At 31.5% G+C, this 22,341-nt stretch overlaps 3 protein-coding genes and 1 pseudogene across 3 annotated transcripts; 2 read left to right on the plus strand and 2 right to left on the minus strand.

Moving 5' to 3' along the window:
* The first annotated feature begins 7,061 nt into the window (after nt 1–7,061).
* On the plus strand, nt 7,062–8,539 carry LOC148205681 (uncharacterized; annotated as a pseudogene).
* A 3,133-nt stretch (nt 8,540–11,672) lies between these two features.
* LOC148205682 (uncharacterized) lies at nt 11,673–12,110 on the minus strand. Its single transcript, XM_088104997.1, has one exon. It carries the CDS (start codon nt 12,108–12,110, stop codon nt 11,673–11,675), a length of 438 nt encoding a protein of 145 aa, XP_087961123.1.
* Nucleotides 12,111–12,431: 321 nt separating this feature from the next.
* On the minus strand, nt 12,432–13,085 carry LOC148205683 (uncharacterized). Its single transcript, XM_088105001.1, has one exon. The coding sequence runs from the start codon at nt 13,083–13,085 to the stop codon at nt 12,432–12,434; it is 654 nt and encodes a 217-aa protein (XP_087961127.1).
* Nucleotides 13,086–16,985: 3,900 nt separating this feature from the next.
* On the plus strand, nt 16,986–18,592 carry LOC148205684 (uncharacterized). The gene has a single exon (XM_088103674.1). It carries the CDS (start codon nt 17,037–17,039, stop codon nt 18,345–18,347), a length of 1,311 nt encoding a protein of 436 aa, XP_087959800.1. The 5' UTR covers nt 16,986–17,036; the 3' UTR covers nt 18,348–18,592.
* Nucleotides 18,593–22,341: the final 3,749 nt, after the last annotated feature.

Genomic DNA, 22,341 nt, shown 5'->3' on the forward strand with positions numbered 1-22,341 from the left:
GGGACTTATCATGTTTTAAAGAAATTTTATGTCTTTGAATAATGAATTTGATATTTGTAAGGTTTTAACCTTATGTTGTAAGACGCTTGGACTTTTGATGGTTTAGTTTCGCGATGTTAATTTTAAAAAAAAACTGGCCTAAAATTTTGGATTTTGTTATTTTCTAGTGGCACTCCGTAAGGGGTGTTACACTTTGCATGTTTAGATGTTTGGGTTGATATATGTTATATAAATGATTTATGTATGATATGTTATAAAGGTGTATAATTTGTCTTGTACCTAGCTTATCCTTGCTTTTATGTTGTTTGTCTTTGTGTTGTTATATTCTTTTGCAATGATCACCTAAATGGTGTGAGCTTAGGGAGATGTTCTTTTTAATTGTCCCAGTGAAAGGTGAGGGAGAAACAAATGAGTTGTTAGATAAATCTACACACGAGTAGATCTCTTCTTTGAATGATGTTTGTTTTACCTATTTGTTCTTTTAGCATTTATGTAACGTTTCATTTCAATAGTTTTGTACTATTAAAATGGGATGTTACATCTTTCATCTTTAATAAAAGTTAAAGTTTTAATTTAAGAATCAAGGTAATAATTTATTAATATATATATATATATATATATATATATATATATATATATATATGTGTGTGTGTGTGTGTGTGTGTGTGTGTGAGAGTGTGTGTGTGTGTATGTATGTATGTATCTATGTATGTATTGGATGCCTTTATATATAAGTATAAATGTTTAAGTTATCTAAAAAATCTTAAAAGAAAGTCTAAAGACATCAAACCCAAAAATAACTTAAAAATTTAAAAACATAAACGAATTATTTGCAATTAAAAGAAAATTATAAATATTTTTAATTGGCTAAACTATTGTATAATTGTTCACCAAGCCATGATCTTCATGTTTCTTGAATTCCAATCATGACCTTAGAGGATATTTGTTCTTCCTAGTGTTTTTTCTTTTACCTTGTCATAAATCATTCAAATTGCAATGAGTCTTCCTCTATTTCTTATTCTATAAGATCAAAAGTTAGTCCTCTATCATTTTCTCATTCTTGAAACAAATATGTCTTTTCTCATTCTTGAAACAAATATGTCTTCAATTTAGTGCGTACATCAAATGGAGACAAGTCATCAACAATGTAAGCATTATCATTAATTTTCTTAAGAACTTGCAAATGTTCATCTCCTCTAAGTAGGAGCTTAGATTTCCTTTTTAGAAGTAAACCTCTCCTTCCTTATGTGTACCTATACCCAATCTCTAAACTTAAAATTTATCTCCTTCCTCCCTTAGTTAGCCTTAGAAGATAATTTCTACATATGTTTTTCAATTTGTGCATTCCCTTTCTTATGCAATTTCTTAACAAAAGTAACTTTGGCAAGACCATAGTTAGTCATGGAATCAATATTAAGTAAAGAAAAATCCTAAAACCACCATCGCCGACACTTGACATTTACCACATCGAAACAATATCAATACGTGAATGCAGATTCACATCATTGCGAGCCACCAAATCATAGTCACCATGAATCATAAATGAACAGTTATTCATAACTTTCGAAAACTGGTTAAAAATTTCACAAATTTTAACAATAGTTAAAACCTTAACCGACTTTCAAAAGTCGATAAAGTCTGGCTTTCGAAAGCCGATTAAGTAAATTTCTTAACCGAAAGCTAGTTAAAGTTTTTTTCTTTTTTTTTTAATTTTTTATTTTACTTTTTTGTTTTTATTTAATAATAATAATAATAAAACATTAAAAAAAATAAAATTTGATATTTTAAATTAAAAAAAAAATAAAAAAAGTTATTTGTTTTAATTTAATAATAAAAAAATTGTTTTTTTAATTTAATAAATATTTAATTAATTTAATATTTTTAATATAATTTTATATATTATATTTTAATTTATAAAATATTATTTTTCAAAATAATAAATAAAAATTACTAAAACAAAAGAAATTAAACAATATGTTAAAAAATTCTGTTAATGTAATAACCTTAAAAAAAAATAATAAATAAATAAATAAAACTTAAAAAAACAGTTTCTGAAGACATTTTCAGAAACTTACATTTCATTTTCTCTCCTTCAAACATCTCTCTAACATTGTCCTCTCCAAAACTCATTCTTCTCTCTAGATTTCCCCTCCATTGAGTCACTGGACTCCCATTCCGCAGACGTCTAGGCGATCTTTGCATCAAGGGCTCCAATTTTCACCGATTGCATTTGCGATTTCGTAGGGTAAGTAACTTTCCCCTTTTTGAAATGTGATCATGTAGCAAATTTTGCTGCATGTAGTTCACTTGTGATTTTCCCCCAAAATCTTAACCCTAAGCTTATTTTAGAGACTAATTTCTATCACCATTTGGTGAAATATAGGTGCTGTCAATTTTTCTAAAGTGCCTTTGGATTTCCTCTTGAGTTTAAGTGCTGGAAATTTAAGGTAAGGGGAGCTAGTTCTTCTTTTTCGATTTAGTTGTATGACGTGAATGCATGATGATTTTCAAATTGGTATGTTGTTGGAAGCAAAATTTTGATTTTTGCTAACTTGAAATGCATGTATGGAAGTGTGAGTGTTATGTGAATTTGGTGATTGATGGATATGAACTGTTTGGGATGATTTTGAGTGATGAATTATGTATGTTGGAACTGCTTTGGTGTGGAAAATTTGTTGTGGTGTTGATAGGAAGGAAAATCAAGTGTCTTAGGGTCACTTTTTGGTCATTTTAGAGGAAGTGAGGTAGTGATTTTGAGCAAATGAGGTTTGTTATGTTTTTGGACTGTGGGGACAGTTTCACCCACTGTATTGTGACTTGTTTGAGTCATTAAATTGGTCAAGATAGGTGCAAAGTGGTAAGATTGGGTTTTGGGTCCCTAAGTTGGGTAAATTGGTGTTTTAGAGTTAGAAAGGAAGTGTGGTGGTCAAATTTAGAGTTAGGCATTCTTGGTGATCCTAGTCAGTTTAGATAACTTAGGTAGGTCATGTGTGACTTAGTAGGCATGTTTAAATGGTTAAAAATCAACTCCAAGTTGTAGAATTGAATTTAAACCTCTAGGTTGATAAAATTGAAGTTGTAGAACCTAAATCAATGCATAAACACTTTATAATAATGTTAGAAAGGATTAGAATTGTTTAGGTAAGCTTATTTTAGCATGAAAGTTGACTTATGGGTTGTAGAAGTTCACCAAAAGGATTAGAATTGGTAAAAGGGGGTAGAATTGCTCAATTATGCAGAAAAATCTGCATAATTCTCGCTTAGGCGCCCCTAAAGGGCGCTTGGGCGAAATTTTCTGTTGTCGTGTTTGTTTTTGATAGTTTGTGGGGTTCCGGACGTCCGTTTTGGACGTTCTTTAGTTCGTTTTGGGGGTTTTTGACCCTTCCGGAGCCATTGGTGAGGGTCTCCAAGCTGTTTGAATTACTTAAGTATTGGTAATTAAAAGTCTTAAAGAATTTTGTGTTGATAAGTGATGGTTTTGTGAAAGTATGTAATGTATGAGTTGTTTTATGACATGGTTAATGTTGTATGAGGGTGTATGGGTTTGGTATGAGACAATATAGTAAGAATGCACTTGAATGACTATGAAATTTTATGTTGATTGAATCAAAGTGGTTTATTAGGTACATTATTGATCCAAGAGGAATATCAAGTGATTTAAAGTGGTCGGATTGAATATGAAATTAAGATCTCTCGGTGGGATCAGTTAGTGTATTGAATGAATGTGAGAGGCTTCCATATGGGGGGTTATCCCTAACACTCCAACGGTCTTTCATTCTCACTTAGAGAGGATTGACGCGTGTGGTGGGAGTAGTGGGAGGTCCTAGGGTAGGCGCTATCACTGAAGGTCTATTCCGCGGTAACGGACTAGCCTTGTGTATGGTCGGGTGAAACCCCTCGGCAATGGCTTTGCAAAGCAGTAGAGGCCATCACAAGTGCACAACCCGCCCCAGCTCTACATACATTCTATGTCCGGACGTGTCTAGAGTCTTAACATGATAGGATGCTTGTCTTGATGAGTTTTATGAAATAAATGCTTATGTTTATGGTGACTAAGGTGTTTATGTGTGTATGGATATTCTGGAAAATGCTAGATTGATTGAAAATGAATTGTATGATTGTTTTAGACCTAGCTCACCCTTGCATTTGTATGTGTTGCATGTGTTTGCTTTCCCCCTTGCGATGATCATCCAATCCTTTGGATGTGAGCAGTAGGTGATGATGTACCTTTGGAGCAAGCTTTGGAAGTTGAGGAAGACCCAACCCCTAGTGCTTAGGATTTCTACTAGCTCTTATTTTAAATAGCTCTTTATTTTGAAAGACTTCTAGCCTTCATTTTATCATGATCTGTATTTTGGAGAATTATGAACTTGTACTTAAGTTTTAAAACTTCCCAAACTGTACTCCTTAATCCTATCTATTGTGTACTCTTAACTGCTTTCTATTATTATAATCGATGCATTCTACATATATACATTGCTATATATTTTGGGATGTCACAGTTAACATATTCAATTTGAATATGTTAATATATTTTTTTTAAGTTTTTTCTTTTTAGATTTTTAATATGTTTTATTTATTTTTGTTTGATAAATAATATTTTTAAAATTTTTTATTATTAAATTAAAAGAAATAAATTTTTGAAATTTAATATATTAAATTTTGTTTTTTAATTTAAAATATTAAATTTTATTTTGTAATTTTGTAATACGTTTTTTTATTATTAAATAAAAAATAAATTAAAGAAAAAAAAACTCATAACCAGGTTTCGAAGATCTATTAAGATTTCATGAGTTTTTGAAAACAGATTAATATTTTAACAATTTTTAAATCTCATAAAATTCTTTGCTGACTTTCGAAAACTATTAGTGAAAAGAAAAATGTTAGAATTTGGAGATGCATGAAAACTGACAGGTACAGAGGAAACTGCTAATCATAATCGTAAGGCACACTTGCTTCTCCATGAAACCTCCAATCAAAGTTTATTATATTGTTAACCGATTTTCCAAATTCCATTAACATATTTTTATAAATTTTATTTTTTAACCATAAATCAAGAATGATTGGTAAACTATAAAAAGTAGACAATTACACACACACACACATATATATATAATATATATATATATATATATATATATCGAAAAACCTAAAATATCACATGCGCATAATTTTTCTTCAGTTTGGCATCTCTTTGATTCCATGTTTAAATGTCAAAAATAAAAATTAATTTGTAAACAAATGAGAATTAATCGAATATGTTCTCATGCAACATGATTTGCATTTGAAAATGTTATTATCGTATTACTGACTTATTAAGTTTTCATGAAAATATCTTTCTTTTTTATAGAAAGTAAAAATCTGTTTCTGGTAACAAAATCGAATTAATCCTCAAAATAGTCAAAATTAAAATAGTAATTGGTACTTTATTAGGTTAATCGGATTTTAAAATTAAAATAGTCAATATTAATATATGTTAATCGGATGGCAAAATCCGGTTAACATTTTTTTTAAAAATTTTGTTTTTTAAGTTAAAATTTAATACATACTTTAATGTTAATATAATCTCATGTATGTTAATATTTTAAGATTTTAAAATATAATTTATTAAACTAAAATAAGAAAAATACATTTAGAAAAAGTTAAAAATAAAAAAATTCAAAAAATAAAATAAAAACTTATAAAATAATAATACATTGAGTATTGGATTTTGAAATCTGAAATAAATCTTCATCGAATTTCAAATTTTAGAAGAAAGTGATATCAATTTTCAAAAATTGAGACTCTTCGAATTTCGAAATTTGAGCAACTACTTAACCAAATCAGATGGTTTTTTTAATTGAATTTTAAGATCTGATAAGATTTTTTAATCAAATTTAGATTTTGAAAATTCAGTTAGTTTTGAAATACGATGCTCCTTTTATTATTTTTTATGTTTTTTTTCACTTTTTAAAATTTTTTAAATATGTTTTACTTCTTTTAGTTTAATAAATTATATTTTAAAATTTTCATATATTTTAAATTATACTAAAATATTATATTAAACTAATTAAAACTATTTAATAAATTTATTTCAAGTTTTTCTAAACTAAAATTGAATCAAATAAAATAATATTTTTTATGTTAATTTAAATATATATATATATATATATATATGTATATATAAAAGAAAATTATACTAATTAAAATAATTATTAAATTTTAATTAAATATATGTTAAACGAAATTTAGTATAATTTAATATTTTAATATTTTAAAATTTTTTTTTTTAACCATAAATAAAGAATGATTGGTAAATACTAAAAAGTAGACATATATATATATATATATATATATATATATATATATATATATATATATATATATATATATAAAGAAACTAAAATATAAGAAACTAAAATAATCTTAAAAGGTACTTTAGGTTAAGCGGATTTTAAAATTAAAATAGTCAAAATCAATATATGTTAATATGATGTAAAAATCTGAATTTTTTAATAAATAATTTAATATTAATATAATTTAATATATTTTAATATTTTAAGATTTTAAAATATAATTTATTGAATTAAAATAAGTAAAAACACATTTAGAAAAAGATAAAAACACAAAATTCAAAAGATAAAATAAAAAAATAATAAAAGAAGAATAGATTGAGTATGGGATTTAAAAAATTCAAAAGAAATGCTCACCAGATCTTAAAATTTGTAAAAAATTAACATTAAATTTCAAAATTTGAATAATGAAATATTGAATTTGGAAATTTGATGAATTGATTAATTGATTTTTTAAAATTAAATAAATTCATTAATCAGATTTTAAAATTTAATTATTCTCGAAATCTGATAAGTCTATAAATTAAATTTTAAAATTTGGTGAGTTCCAAGATGAAATTTTAAAATCGGGTTAGACGAAGAGACAGGCATGTTAAGAAAAGTAGATAGTAGATGAATAAGTAATTATAACAAAAAAACCTTTCAGCTGCATAGAGGAGCCCACAATTTAAGACCAGAAATACACCTTAACCTCTATATATTCGATTGTGCTGCTTGTGGGCACTTATCCTAACGACTCGTCCAGAACTTATAATTTCAAAATGAAGAGAAAAATGATAAACGGAAGTCCGTCGAGCTCTGGCGGATCAGGGCAACAGCAAAGCACTCGAGCTCCGATTTACTCTGGGATCCCGCCACCAACAATCACCGCCACCCAATCCTCTACACCAAATTGGGAAATCTTATTTAGGCAACTAACACCTGATTTACCAGAGAACTTTTCAGCTGATATAAAGCGGATCTTCCAAGGAGACACTGGAACCAGAGACTTTCCAGATGACAAACTCCGAGGAAAAAAAGCCATTCGACTGATTCCGTTAGAAGACAACCAAGTGTGCTAACTTGGTAAGGACCTCTTTGAGCGTATTGATTACTCTATCTCACAATATCATCTAGGTGTTATTTTTCTTTTGGCCTTTCAACTCAAAACCCCTGGAGATGGAAGAACGGAGAGAATGTTTCCAGCCTTCGATGAACTAGGGATTCCTGAAGATATCGATTACTTCTCACTAGATCGATCTGGAATACCTGATGATGGTTATGCAACAACTATCCATGAATCTGGAGAAATATATGAAAATGCTATGGCATATTCATTCTTGGCCTGTTCTATCCTGAAATATTTTGTCCGATCAGTTGATAATTTTTCCAATTCTCTCCAACAAATTCAAAGCGGTTTTCGGAAGTTTTATGGTAGAGATTTCCCCCTTGGAGGTATCAACATACAACGGAATACAATATCCAAAATTCATTGTGAATTCACAGCTGATCTTCTGAGAAACACTCTTTACAGGTTTCTGTACAATGCAAATCATAGAGGAAAGGTCTATGATGTACAGAGTTCTCTATATGATATTTATTTACAACACGACGGTATGCATGTGGTATCCATTGCCTTCAAACTCTGCGAAGCTTTTCAATGCTCATATGTTCAACTCCTAACAGTTATATACAGCGAATTGATTGAACCTCAGATAGACGCCCTGGAAACTGCATTCTTGCTTCATGAAAGTAAAGATGAAAGATATCGCAGACAAATGTGGAAGTATGCAAATTTGTTTGATTTTACCTTTCTCAAACCATTACAAACCAAGAGATGTTCAAGATTCGTTTTCATTCTTGCGTGTATCTTGAAAAATGAGAGCCCAGCTGCCAACTCCCGAATCTTGGAAATAAAGCAATTTGAGAAAATTAGTCAAAGCGACAGGGAGAGGTTGGAAAATGGATCAAGATTGCACATGACTGAGTTTAAGAATTCTTTAGCATCAAAAAAGAATTATGGTTTAGTGACTCATTTATTGAATAATTGATATCCAACCCATTATTTTCATGTGTTGAATTTCAATCATTAGGAGTATAATGAGTCTGGAAAAAATGATTTTTCTTTTGTGGATTTAGTGAGGTGATTCGGAAATGATGTGTCAAGATCTTCCATGTGTTCAATGTCTCTTTAATTTTAACTTTTAAGAGTATGACGAGTCTTTTGTTTCTAAGTCTTTTGATTTACAATTATCGTTTTTTATTTCTACCTTTGAATTGCAACGACTTTTTTTAATTATTGATCTTAAGAAAATATGACTTATTTGATTTTTAATTTTGATAATATTTTCTTTTTATATTAATTTTAATTCTCGAGAATTATATTTATTATTAAGGTTATTTATATGTTACCTTTTGATTTATTTGTTGAACAAATAAAAATAAATAAGTTTTTTTTATTTAGAATTGTGTGATATTTAATTTCTATAAGTTTGGTTGATTATTTGTAACTACAACGTTATAATACAGAGGACATGATCAGATATTTGATTAATTAATGTCTTTTTTTTTAATTTTCTGTTTATTTAGTTTCATCTTAATAAAGTAAAATAAAATGATAAAGATAATAAAATAAAAGAATAATAAAAAATACTAAAAAAAGAAAATAATATATTAATGATATATATCTACTTTACTATAATCCCTACAATTCTCTACACTAATGATGAACTTATAAGAATTATAGCTATTATAAAAGGTGTTTAATAAAAATAAGAATATAATTGACAAAAATATAAACAGAAAATAGTACAAATAGTACAGGGAGAGGATGACTGATCTTAAGAATTCTTTACAGAAAATTAAAAATAAATGACTAAACCATTGGATTATTTGTATAATTCATATTCAAGCCATAATTTTCATGTTTCTTGAATTTCAATTTTTAAGAATATAACGACTCTCGAAAATATTTATTTTTCCAAGTGTTTTTTTTTAATTTTTTAAGTATTTTAAATTGTAATTACTCTTTTATTTCAACCTTTTTGGTATGAAATCACATGATAAATAAAGAATTTATTTTTAAATTATGTCACTCTATTTATTTTTATTCATCCCTTATAAATTATTGAATTTTATTTTTGTTTCTATCGAAAATAGAAATTTAGGAAATGTGTATAAAAATACGAAAGTTTCTACAAGCCTATTATTATTGGTTTTAATAATAATCTCGTCTCTATTTATTCATATTAGAAAAATATCACTTATTTTATTTGTAATTTTAAGAATAATACTAACTTTTAGTATAAAACATTTTATAATTTCTTATTATATTAATTATAATTTCCTATTTTTGAGATTTATTATCAATATAGATTTATGTTTAAGGTTACATGTTTTTACTTTAAAAAAAATTGAAGTTTTTCTATGAAATTGTGTTTGATTTAATTTTTATTATTTGATTGGATTATTTATAACTACAAATTTACAATACGGTTGAGAAGATATTTAATTAATTAATGTTTTTTAATTTCATATTTATTTTGTTTGATTTAATCAAAAAATATGAAATCATCAGAATAATAAAACAAAAGAATAATAATAAAAATACTAAAATTAAGAAAATGATAATTATTATATATATCTACTTAGCTATAATAACTGGAGTTGTTTAATTCTGGTATTCCATTTCCATTCTGGTATGTCTAATTGTTGTAGCAATCCTCCAGGTTTCTGATGTTCCACTTTTGCCTTCTGACAAATTAAACAAGCCGCTACAAATTGTACTACTTCCTTCTTCATTCCTGGCCACCAATAGGATTCCTTGAGATCTTGATACAATTTAGTCATACCGGGATGTATGCTAAAATGACTTTTGTGTCCTTCTTCAAAGATTAGTCTTTTTATATCTGCATTGTCTGGTACACATATTCTACTTCTAAATCTTAATACATCATCAGATCCTAGCCTAAATTCTTTAGCCTTATCTGTACCGATCATTTTTGTTATCTTTTTCAAGCCAAGATCCGACAATTGCTTCTCTTTAATTAAAATAAGAAAATAGCTAGATATAGTCAGACTACTACATCTAATGAAATCTTCTCCAAACTCCATCTGTAACTTCAGATCTCTGAACTTCTCCACCAACTCCTGTTCTTTGATCATCATATGAGAAACATGAATTGTCTTTCTACTCAAAGCATCGGCTACCACGTTTGCTTTTCCTGGATGATATAGGAGTTCGAAATCATAATCCTTCAAGAATTTCATCCACCGTCTTTGCCTCATATTCAGCTCCTTTTGGTCAAATAAGTACTTCAAGCTTTTGTGATCGCTGAATACTTGAAATTGAGTTCCATAGAGATAGTGCCGCCAAATCTTCAAGGAAAATACCACCGCTGCCAATTCCAAATCATGAGTAGGATAGTTCTTGTCATGAGTCTTTAATTGTCTTGAAGCGTATGCCACCACTCTTCTTTCTTGCATGAGCACACAACCTAATCCCTGATGAAAAGCATCACAATAAACTTCAAACTTTTTACTTGGTTCAGGGATTACCAAAACCGGTGCACTAGTCAACTTCTGCTTCAGCTCCAAAAAACTCTTCTCACACTTATCCGTCCAGACAAATGGTTGATCTTTACGAGTCAGTTGTGTTAAAGGCGCTACTATTCTAGAGAAACTCTCTATAAACCTTCTATAGTAGCCAGCTAATCCCACAAAACTCCTTATTTCTGTTATAGTCTTCGGTCTTTCCCACTGCAACACTACTACAACTTTTGTTAGATCCACCGCTCAGCCTTGAAATGATATAACATGTCCTAAGAATTTTACTTCTTGCATCCAAAACTCGCATTTTGACATCTTTGCATACAATTTCTTCTCTCTCAAGATCCCAAGGATGGTTCTTAAGTGTTCAACATGTTCTTCTTGAGTCTTAGAATAGACAAGTATGTCATCTATAAAGACTACGACAAACTTATCTAGGAATGGTCGAAAGATTCTGTTCATGAAATCCATGAATAGAGCTGGAGCATTAGTTATATCGAACGACATAACTACATACTCGTAGTGTCCGTATCTGGATCTAAAAGCGGTTTTCTGTACATCTGTCTTCACCAAAATTTGATGATACCCAGACCTAAGATCTATCTTTGAAAACACCTGAGCTCCATGCAACTGGTCCAGCAGATCATCAATCCTAGGTAGAGGATATTTGTTCTTGATGGTTAGCTTGTTCAACTGTCTATAGTCGACACACAATCTAGAGCTTCCATCCTTCTTCTTTACCAACAATACAGGTGCTCCCCAAGGTGACACTCTTGGTCGAATAAATTGCTTCTCCATTAGTTCTTCAATTTGCTAGTTCAATTCAATTAACTCTGCCGGAGCCATTCGATATGGAGCTACTGATACTGGTCCAGCTCCGGGTATTAAATCAATGGAGAATTCTATTTCTCGTTGAGGAGGCAATCTTGGTACTTCTTCTGGGAACACATCACTAAACTCATTAACTATAAGAATATCAAGATTTTGTTCATTTATCTCGACTTCCACATGAGTGAAGATAACGAAACACGAAGATCCTTCTTTGACTTCCTTTAACACTTGTTGTACTGATAACAACTCCGCTTCTTTAGGATTAGGGAAAATCAACTCCTTTTTGCTACAATCTATAAGGATACGATTGGCAGATAACCAATCCATTCCTAAGATTACATCTAAACCTTGTAAGGGTAAAGATATAAGATGTACTTTGAACCTACGTCCTTCTATAACTATCGGACATTGAGGACACATCATCGATGTTTTTATCAATTTAGAGGCTGGTGCAGATACCATGAGATCATATTATAACTCTCTCACGGGTAGGTTCAACTCTTGAATAAGAGTTTCAGACAAAAAGGAGTGTATCGCTCCAGAATCAAATAGCACATTCAACTCTCTACCAACTATCATACAACATCCAATGATGAGATTACCTAATTTTGCAGCTTCTGCTTCAGTCAAAGCATAGACCCTTCCAGTTTCTTGGGGCCTATTGTCAGTCCATCTCTATTGAATCGGTTGTTGAGGTTGAGTTGCTTCTCTTTTAGAGGGACAGTTTCTAGCAAAATGTCCTTATGCTCCGCAAAGGAAACATTTGTTGAGTGAAATAACTTGTGGACAAACACTCTTCAGATGAGGTCCCCCACAAACGTAACATCGGATTATTTTATTTTGGGGTTGCTGTTGATGAGGATTCCTTTGAGGTTGCGGTCTTTCATAAGGTCGGATCCTTATGTTCTGTCCAACACGTGACCCAGATAGTCCTCCTACCCTTGATAACTTCTGAACTTCAATCTCACTTATTAACCTTTCCACAGCTTTGGTATGTTCCACTAAAGCAGCAAACTCCTTAATAGCTAAAGGATTCACAGCTAGTTGAATGTTTGCTCTCAATCCATTTTTGAATTTCCTACACCTCCATTCTTCATTTGACGGTTGGGTGTAGAAACGAACCAAGTGTTTGAACCTGTCTGCATATTCAGCTACGGATTTGTTGTCTTGCACCAGCTGCAAGAACTCCACCTCTTTCAAATGTCTCACAATATCCGGAAAGTACTCAACATAAAATTTACTCTTAAAAATTTCCCAAGTTATAATCTCACCACTTTCCTCTAATACTAGCCTTGTGTTGTTCCACCAATGTACTGCTTCCCCAGATAGCTGATACTCAGAGTATGCCAACCTAGTTTCGGGTGGACACCTTTTCGCTTCAAAAATCTTTTCCATGTTCCTTATCCAGAGATCAGCCTCATCCGGACTTGTTTTCCCATTAAAAATAGCTGGACGATGTTGCAGAAAATTTTCTAAGGTCCATTCCTAAACTCTCTGAGGTTGAGCTTCCACATGGGTGTCATTCTCGGCTAGCTGTCTTAAGGTTTCCACATGTTGTCTTTGGCTTGCTTCAGAATTTAGTCTGGCCGCTTCTATCTGTTGTAGGGCCGTTTCGTGCTGTTGCATTAAAGCAGCTCCCTGTTGTTGAAGAGCGGATGCGATAGATTCTAAAGCCCTTGCAAGGCTGGGTATCTTAGGGGTTTCACCGTTGGGTTGTCTACGTGCCATTTCTCTCTATTCACACAGAGAATTATTGTTATTATGATTTATAATATGAGTTTGTAGGATTAATCCACAACTCTTAGGTCGTCTTAAGGACGAACCGCTCTGATACCACTAAATGTAACACCCAAAAAATTAAACATCTCACACATAAAATTATTTCATTAATAATATAAACATCGTACAGTATTACAATCATCCATTTAGGAGTAATATAGTTCACACTGGAAATACATTATATTTTTTTTACATCATTAAAACACTCCTAAATTTATTTATTTCTTTTAAACTACTCTTCCTTTTTATGCTGCTTCCTCCTTCACTTGTATTGGTTCGGACGTCGTTTCGTCATCTGCTCCCGTATAACATAAACGTTATACGATCATCACAAAAATAAAATTTTTCCGGCACAAACAAACAAGTAAGGGTGAGCTACCATGAAAAATTCAAAGAAAAACATTACACTATTATTATACGCAATACATTCACCATAAATTCTTGTAAGATGCAATTATCATACTAGAAATTCCTCGCAGAGCAACCATGATCGGGGTATTTTCTAGAGTTGTGCGAGTTAGATATAGGTAAGGGAAACTATAATTTATTTAATTGATAATTAATCATGTACGTTTGGTAGTTGTATGATTCTTGAATTGGTTGCACTTAATTTATGTTTAAGGTAGATGGATAATGTGAAGTTTTGATTGTTTTTTTATTATGGAATGATGATATGAGATTGTGAACTATATAGAGTGAAGTTTGATCTGTCATTGGGTGTATAAAATATTGGAAATATGTAATAACATGAGTTGGTTATGAGTGTATTCAATTTGTCTTGGTTTAGAGCTATTTTTGAGGAAGTAGAGTAGTGAATTTGTGAATTTGGGGTTAGGTGCTCAAGTGGTCTATTGGGATAATTTTGGTAAGTCAAATGGGACTTGTTGGAGTCCCTAAAATGCTTGGAATTATGCCATAAATGGTAGAATTCAATTTGGGTCCCTAAGTTGATTTTTTGTAGGTTTCTAGGTGAGATCTTGAGGCTACTTGTTTAGTTTGAGGTTAGAAAGGTTAAGACACGCTTAGTTAAGTTTAATTAAGTATATAACACAATCTAGGAGGATTAGAAGGGGAAAATATTTGGAATTGGTAAATTTTGGAGTGAGTTGGGTAATTATGCAGTTTGGTGCTGTAGAATTTTGCAGACTCGCTGAGCGAGTGGAGTCGCTCAGCGAGTGGTTACATAGTCTGCCACACTGTCTTTCTATTCGCACAACGAACAGGGTCGTTGAGCGAGTCAGTTGGGGGTCTGGACCACTGTTTAAAGTTTCGCACAACGAGCAGGGTTGCCGAGCGAGAGGGTGAGGTCTGGAGTTGAGTTTTATTCGCTCAGCGAGTTGGGTCGCTAAGCGAGTGCTTGGAAGGTCTGGACTAACTACTGTCTGAAGGAGTCGCTAGCGAGTTGTGTCGCTGAGCGAGAGGTTGGAGTCTAGTACTACCTGGAGTTTTATTCGCTCACCAAACGAGGTCGTTGAGCGAGTTGTTTGGAGTCTAGTGGTATTTTCGCGAGGATTCACACAACGAGTAAGGTCGCTGAGCAAGAGCACTTTGGGGTCGCTCAACGAGGTGATTCGCCGAGCGACTAGTACAAATTGTGATGTATTATTTTCTTCTTTATTCTTGACTAGTTTGAGATATGTAATTGATTCAATTGTGGATGATGTGTGATTGTGTATGAGCATTATAGGAGTATCAAAGTAAAATATATGGTTTCAAATTGTGTGAAAGAGAATTCCAAGGAGAAATTTCTCAGTGGTAGTTTAAAAGGTTGTAAGTATGAATATGGGAAGCTCAGTCTTGGAGTTCATCCTGACATTTTAATAGCTGGAGGCATGTCGTGAGAATAGCTGGAGGTCCTAGCCTAGGGGCTTTTCCTCAACCTAAGGTGAGTGGTAACAGACTTACCTTGTGTGATAGCTTGGGGTGGGTCAGCTGTTTCACCACAAGTCAAGAGTTGGTCAAATACAAAGTTTAGTTTGGTTTGATGTTTTGGTGTGTGTATATTACCGGAATGTTTAATTGTATTCATATATTATTATTTGTTTTCTTCTAGTTTACCCTTCTATATGTATTTGTGGTGTATGTTCTCTTTGTTTTCTCTCTTTGCTATGATCATATTGTGGATGTAAGTAGAAGGAGATGAGGTGTTCCTAGATCAGGCTCTTGATGAAGACGATGTTGTAGAGTAATTTTCTTGGGAGTAGTATTTATAAATAATTTTGGTTTAGGATGTTTGTATATAAAATTTAAAATTTATAATTATTTTGGATGACTACATATCACTTTATAACGGTTCTATAGTATCATGTGATAATTATAGTATCATGTGATAATTATAGTTTTATTATATATATATATATATATATATATATATATATATATATATATATATATATATATATATATATATATATATATATATATATAAAGAAACTAAAATATCACATAACATATTCTCAGTTTAGCATCTATTTGATTCCATGTTTAAATGTCAAAAATAAAAATTAATTTGTAGACAAATGAGAATTAATCAAATATGTACTCCGACAACATTTGAAAATGCCATGAGTATTAAAATTTACTGACTTGTTAAGCTTTCATGAAAATATCTTTCTTTTTATTTTTATAGAAATCAAATATCTTTCAAGTAAAAAAAAACAAATTAATCTTCAAAATAGTCAAAATTAAAATAGTAAAAGGTACGGTATTAGGTTAATCGAATTTTAAAATTAATATAATTAAAAATAATATATATTTTAATGTCAAAATCTGGTTAACATATTTTTTTAAAATTTATTTTTTATGTTAAAATTTAATAAAATTTTTAATGTTAATATACTTACATATATATTAATATTTTAAGGTTTTACAATATAATTCATTAAACTAAAATAAATAAAACACATTAAAAAAATGTAAAACAAAAAAATTGAAAAAACAAAATAATAAATAATATAAAATAATAGAATGAGTATTGAATTTTGAATTTGTTCAGATTTCAAAATTCAAAAGAAACAAATATCATATTTCAAAATTTAGAAAATATATTCGTGGAATTTTAAAATTTGATAAGTTATTTAACTGAATTTGAAATTTAATAAGTTTTTTTATTTAAATTTTTAAATTTGATAAGTTCATTAAAATAATTTCAAAATCAAGTTAGTTTATTAATGAAATTTTGAAATTCCAATTTTAAAATAAATTTCGAAATCTAATGTATCCATAAATTATATTTTGAAATTGGTGAATTCTCAAATTTAATTTAAAATCAGATTTTGAAATCTGATTAAATAAAGGGAGGTGTAGCTAAAGATTTAGGTTAAAAAAAAGTAGGTTGTAAATGGATGAAGTAATTACAGGAGAGGGGGAAAAATTACTTAAAAGCTTATTTAGACACTGAAATTTTTGTTGGAAGTGCAAAAAGAAATCTTGCAGGTGCATATAGAGGAGCCCACAATTCAAAAACAGAAACACACCTTAACCTAAAGACTCGATTGTGCGGCTTGTGGTACTTAACCTAAAAAGACTTGATTGTGCGCGAAGAGGGCCAGATCTTAGAATTTCAAAATGGATGAAGTCATGAGAAAACTGAGAGAACTGAGAGACAGTGGTCCGTCTAGCTCTGGGGGATCAGGGCAACAGGAAAGCACCCAAGCTCCGATTTACTCTGGGATCCTGCCTCCAACAACCACCACCACCACCCAAACATCTGCACCAAATCATTGGGATAACGTATTCAGGCACCTTCGGCCTGTAATATCTCAGTTACCAGAGGAGTATGAATGTCTTAAGACGCTGACCTTCGAAGAAGTGACTGGAACCGATGACTTTCCTGATGACAAACTCCGAGGACGAAAAGCCATGCGACTGATTCCGTTAGAAGACAACCAAGTGTGCCGACTTGGTAAGGATATTTTTGAAAGTATTAATTCTATCTCACAATATCATATAGGTGTTATTTTTATTTTGGCATTTCAACTGAAAAACCCTGGATATGGAAGAACGGAGAGAATGTTCCCAGCCTTCGATGAATTAGAGATTCCTGAAGATATCGATTTCCCTTTACTAAATCGATCTGGAATGTTTGATGGTGGTTATGCAACAACTATCCATGAATCTGGAGAAATATATGAAAATGCTAAGGCATATTCATTCTTGGCTTGTTCTATCCTGAAATTTTCTGTCCGATCAGCTGAGAACTTTTCCAATTCTCTCCAACACATTCAAAGCGGTTTTCGTCAGTTTTATGCTAGAGATTTCCCTCTTGGAGGTATCAACATACGACGGGATACCATATCTACGATTCATAATCATTTCTCAACATCTGAGCTTCTGAGAAACACTCTTTATAGGTTTTTGTACAATGCAAATCATAGAGGAATGGTCTGTGGTGTACAGAGTTTTATATATGATACACATTTGACCTACACCGGTATGCATGTGGTTCCCATTGCCTTCAAACTCTGTGAAGCTTTTCAATGTTCATCTGGACAATTCCTAGCAGCAATATACGCCAAAAGGTTTGAGCCTCAGATACGGGCCCTTGAAACTGCCTTCTTACTTCTTGGTAGTAAAGAAGAAAGGTATCGCAGACAACTGTGGAAATATGGAAGGATATTTGATCATACCTTTCTCCTACCATTACAAACCAAGAGATGCCCAAAATTCGCATTCATTCTTGCATGTATCTTGAAAAATGAGAGCCCAGCTGCCAACTCTCGAATCTTAGAAATAAAGCAATTTCAGGAAGTCAATCAAAGGGACAGGGAGAGGTTGGAAAATGGAACAAGATTGCACATGGCTGCTTTTAAGAATTCTTTAGCATCAAAAGAAAATTACAAATTAATGACTAAACTGCTGGATTATTTGTATAATTGATATCCAAGTCATAATTTTCACTAAAATACCCTATTAGGGGAGGTAGGGCTAGGCAGGGGAATGAAAACTATTAGTCCTTTCAAGGTTTGTGAATAAGTAATGGTCTAACAAGGAATATATTCCTTTACTTGGATGATTTAGATGCTTTGTATTTTTCAAAAAACGATCAAATTGTTGGAATTTTGTAGGTTTAATCATTTTCAAGGTCTTTTTTTATGCAGATTTGTCTCAAATTGGCCTTTCAGTTAATTAGGTTTCTGTTTATGCAAAATTGATTTATTTGAACTCTTTTCGTTAATTTGAATGAACAACGTAAAGTTTTTAGTCACGTAGCATGTCCAAATGGTAGCATGTTGGGTTTGCAAATGTTAACTACGTGGCACCCAACACAGAACCTTCTCCTCTATTACGAATAGTATCAAAAGTCAACCCTAGTTCAGTCAAGCCAAGTAAACCCTAACAGTCATGTTCACACCAACATTTAATTTCTATCATTAATGTACCTCCAGATCGAAACCTACACTCATAAAATTCCATAAAATAGAACCTAATTGCTATGAAACCTAGTGCAAAACGTTCAAATCTCGCCACTACCTTCCTAGTCAGAACCCAAAATCGCGAACGCAAGTTCAAACCCTTTGCAAGCCTCCTCTACTACGACTCCAACATCTTCTCCAACCTGCAAAATAACCAAACCAAAAGAACCATAAATCGCAAATGCGAGAGAACAACCACCACCAAAGAGAAAAACCCCTCTCGGCTCATGACGACTCACGCGAGCTTCCATTATTGTTGTATTCGAAACCCTAATTGGGGATGGAAGAGGGCTGCCCATGGCAGAACCCCATTAGATGCTTAAGTTTGCTCAATGTGTCACTTGGTTAACATTTGCAAACTCAACATGTCACATGACTGAAAACTTAACGTCATTCATTGCAAATTAACGGCAAGGGTTCAGTTGAATCAATTTTGTACACAAAGACCTAATTGAGTTAAAAATTATCTCAAAGACCAATTTGAGACAAATCTGCATAAAAAGGACCTCGAAAATGATTAAACCAATTTGATATAATACTTATGAGATTAATGAGATTCCAATATTGATTCTTAGCTACCAAAAGCAAAATTCTGTATTTCTTCTAGAGAATCTCCTAATTGTTCTAGAGCAACTAGAAAGAGATTCTTTAACCATAAAGAATTTAGTTCAGATGTAGTATACCTATCCAAAAGTTTTTGCAACTTAATCATGTATGAGGGAATCATCAAAGATTTTACCTTTTCGAACTTTGTCGGTAACTCATTATAGACTCGAGAAACAAAGAGAAGATGTGTACGAACAAGATATCTAGTAAAAAGGAGAAGGAAATGATTGAATAGAAGAACTCCTTAACATTTAGCTATTTCAGATGTGTCGATATCAATAGTAACTCATTATTTCGATGAGTCATTTGTTTGGACAAAAGACTATGAAAACAATTACCCGGAATTTCACTTATCAGATTCAATTATGGAAAACAATATGAAATCTGACGAACTCGCCATAATATATCTAACCCATGCATAATATCATGAAAAAACGAATACAAACTTTTGGGTGCTACTTAGTATTAATAAAAGGTTAAAAAAATATCCAAAAATATGAAATTTAAATATTTGTATCCTGTGGAGGTAAAGGAATTTCAATCTTTAGGAGTATAACGAGTCTTAAAAAGATTTATTTTTTCAAGTGTTTGTTTATTGATCTTGTAGGTCTTTTAAATTGCAATGACTATTTCTTATTTTAACCTTTGAATTGCAATTACTAAATCACAATTATGAATAGATGTAAGAATTTATTTTTAAATTATCTTACTATGTTTATTTTTATTAGTCTATGATAATTTATTAATTTTTATTTTTTTCTCTAAAAAATGAAAATTTAGGGAATTTGTATAAAATAACAAACTTATTTCATGTAATTTCTATATGTCTATTATCATTAGTTAGGTTTTTTATTTTCAATTTTGATAATAATCTCGTCTGATTCCAGTTATTCATCCTAAGAAAATATAACTTACTTTATTTGTAATTTTGAGAGAATAGTAAATTTTAGTATAAAACATTTTATAACTTTTTACTATATTAATTATAATTTTTGATCTTGAAATTCATGATCAATATAGATTTATATTTAAGGTTACATATTACCTTTCGTTTTACTTCGTGAACAAATAAACATTATTGAAGCTTTTCTATTTGAAATTGTTTTAGGTTTAATTTCAATTATTTTGTTTGGATTATTTGTATCTACAAATTTATAATACGAAATATTTGATTAATTAATGTCTTTTGTAACATCCCAAAAATACAGTGTCAAAACCATATAATAGAATAATCACATTTAATAATATTACAGCTCAGTCTTACATAATAGAGAAGTAAGCTTATGGCCGAACGACCTTTACAGAAAGAACTAGAAAATTAAAATCGAACAACAAAAGCAAACCCCGACTGAACGGTTTACAAAAGACTATACCGAACGGTCCTATCAAAAGACGAGAGAAAGGATGATCGAACGATCATCTTAAAACTAAGCTAATAAACAGACCGAACGGTTCTACTGTTCGGTCTTAACTTCTACCTCGACTAAGTTATCTTCCTCCAACGCTTCTTCCAGCAGCTCGTCTCCTTCTGCTCACATCCACATGGATGATCATTGCAACAGAAGGACAACCGATCGTACAAAACAGACAAGACAGAAAGACATAGGGTAAGTTTATGTAATTTAATTCATGTATAAACATATATTTCACGCAATCAATACCAAACAAGATAATTCATCACTCGTTCATACAAAGCCTAATACTAGACTAACTGTCCGGACTGTATGAATTTTGTGGAGCTACGACGTTCGTGCACCCGGGTGATGTAGTAACTGGGATACCCTCAACAACTGCCACCCGAGGTTAGTCATATCTGTCCAAATTAACCATAAGAACTAGGACCTCTTGTCGTTCCCACACATGACTTACCCTCTCTACGTGAGGACAAGTAATCACGGAACATCAGGATGAACCGCCAGCTTAGCATGCCCACATTCATACTTTACCAAATTTCCAATAATCATTCATGAGCTATTCCTCCCCGGAATGCTCGTCCATAATTCAAATACATTTAATATACATCATATTCCATCATCTTCCAGTTTCAAACTTCAGTTTTAACTAAGACCACTTAAGATACAAAAATACCGAACGTTCACCCTGAACTCAAAATTAGACCGAACCCTTGGAGCGAGACCGAGAGATCTCCAGTTCCAGAAAAGATTAAGACCGAGAGGGTTACTACCAAGTTGAGAACGGACCAGAGTACAATCGTATGTCACAAGAACAAACAGAAAGAATGTGATTTACAAGGGGAGTCAATTCAATGAATTGACTCATCAGAGTTCAAAGACTAATACATTGAATAATCACATGAAGAAACCGAACGCTTATAAATACTTAGTCTATTTGAATTTAACATCAGAAAACCGAATGTCAGTCAAAGACCGAACACGGTAGAGAGAGTATAATATTGAATTTAGACGAACCCTATTTTCATCCAGGTAGTTTATAGAAAATAGAATGAGCGCTTGGTGTAAGACCCAACAATAAATAGTACGAACGCTTGGTGAAAGACCTAGCTCTAAATCGTACGAGCGCTTAGTCAAAGACCTAACATTAAATGATACTAGCGCTTGGTAAAAGACCTAGCATTAAATGATACGAGCGCTTGGTGAATATAGAATATCATTTGACTAATGTTCAAGAACGAACGGACATACTACTACACAGATATACTTAAGTTTTATTTTAAAATACCGAGGAAATGATATCCTTGGTGGAATGCCTGTACACAAATTGTACTAGACGAAGACGCTCGTCCTCAACATAAATTCTTTCCAAATGAAAGAATTCAGTTCTAAACTAGTCTCCTATAAAAACCGAACGGTCAAAGACCGTTCAGTAACGAA

The sequence above is a fragment of the Vigna umbellata genome, chromosome 1 (genome assembly GCF_029865625.1).
Source record: "Vigna umbellata cultivar VRB3 chromosome 1, Vumbellata_1.0, whole genome shotgun sequence".
Taxonomy (NCBI): Eukaryota; Viridiplantae; Streptophyta; class Magnoliopsida; order Fabales; family Fabaceae; genus Vigna; species Vigna umbellata.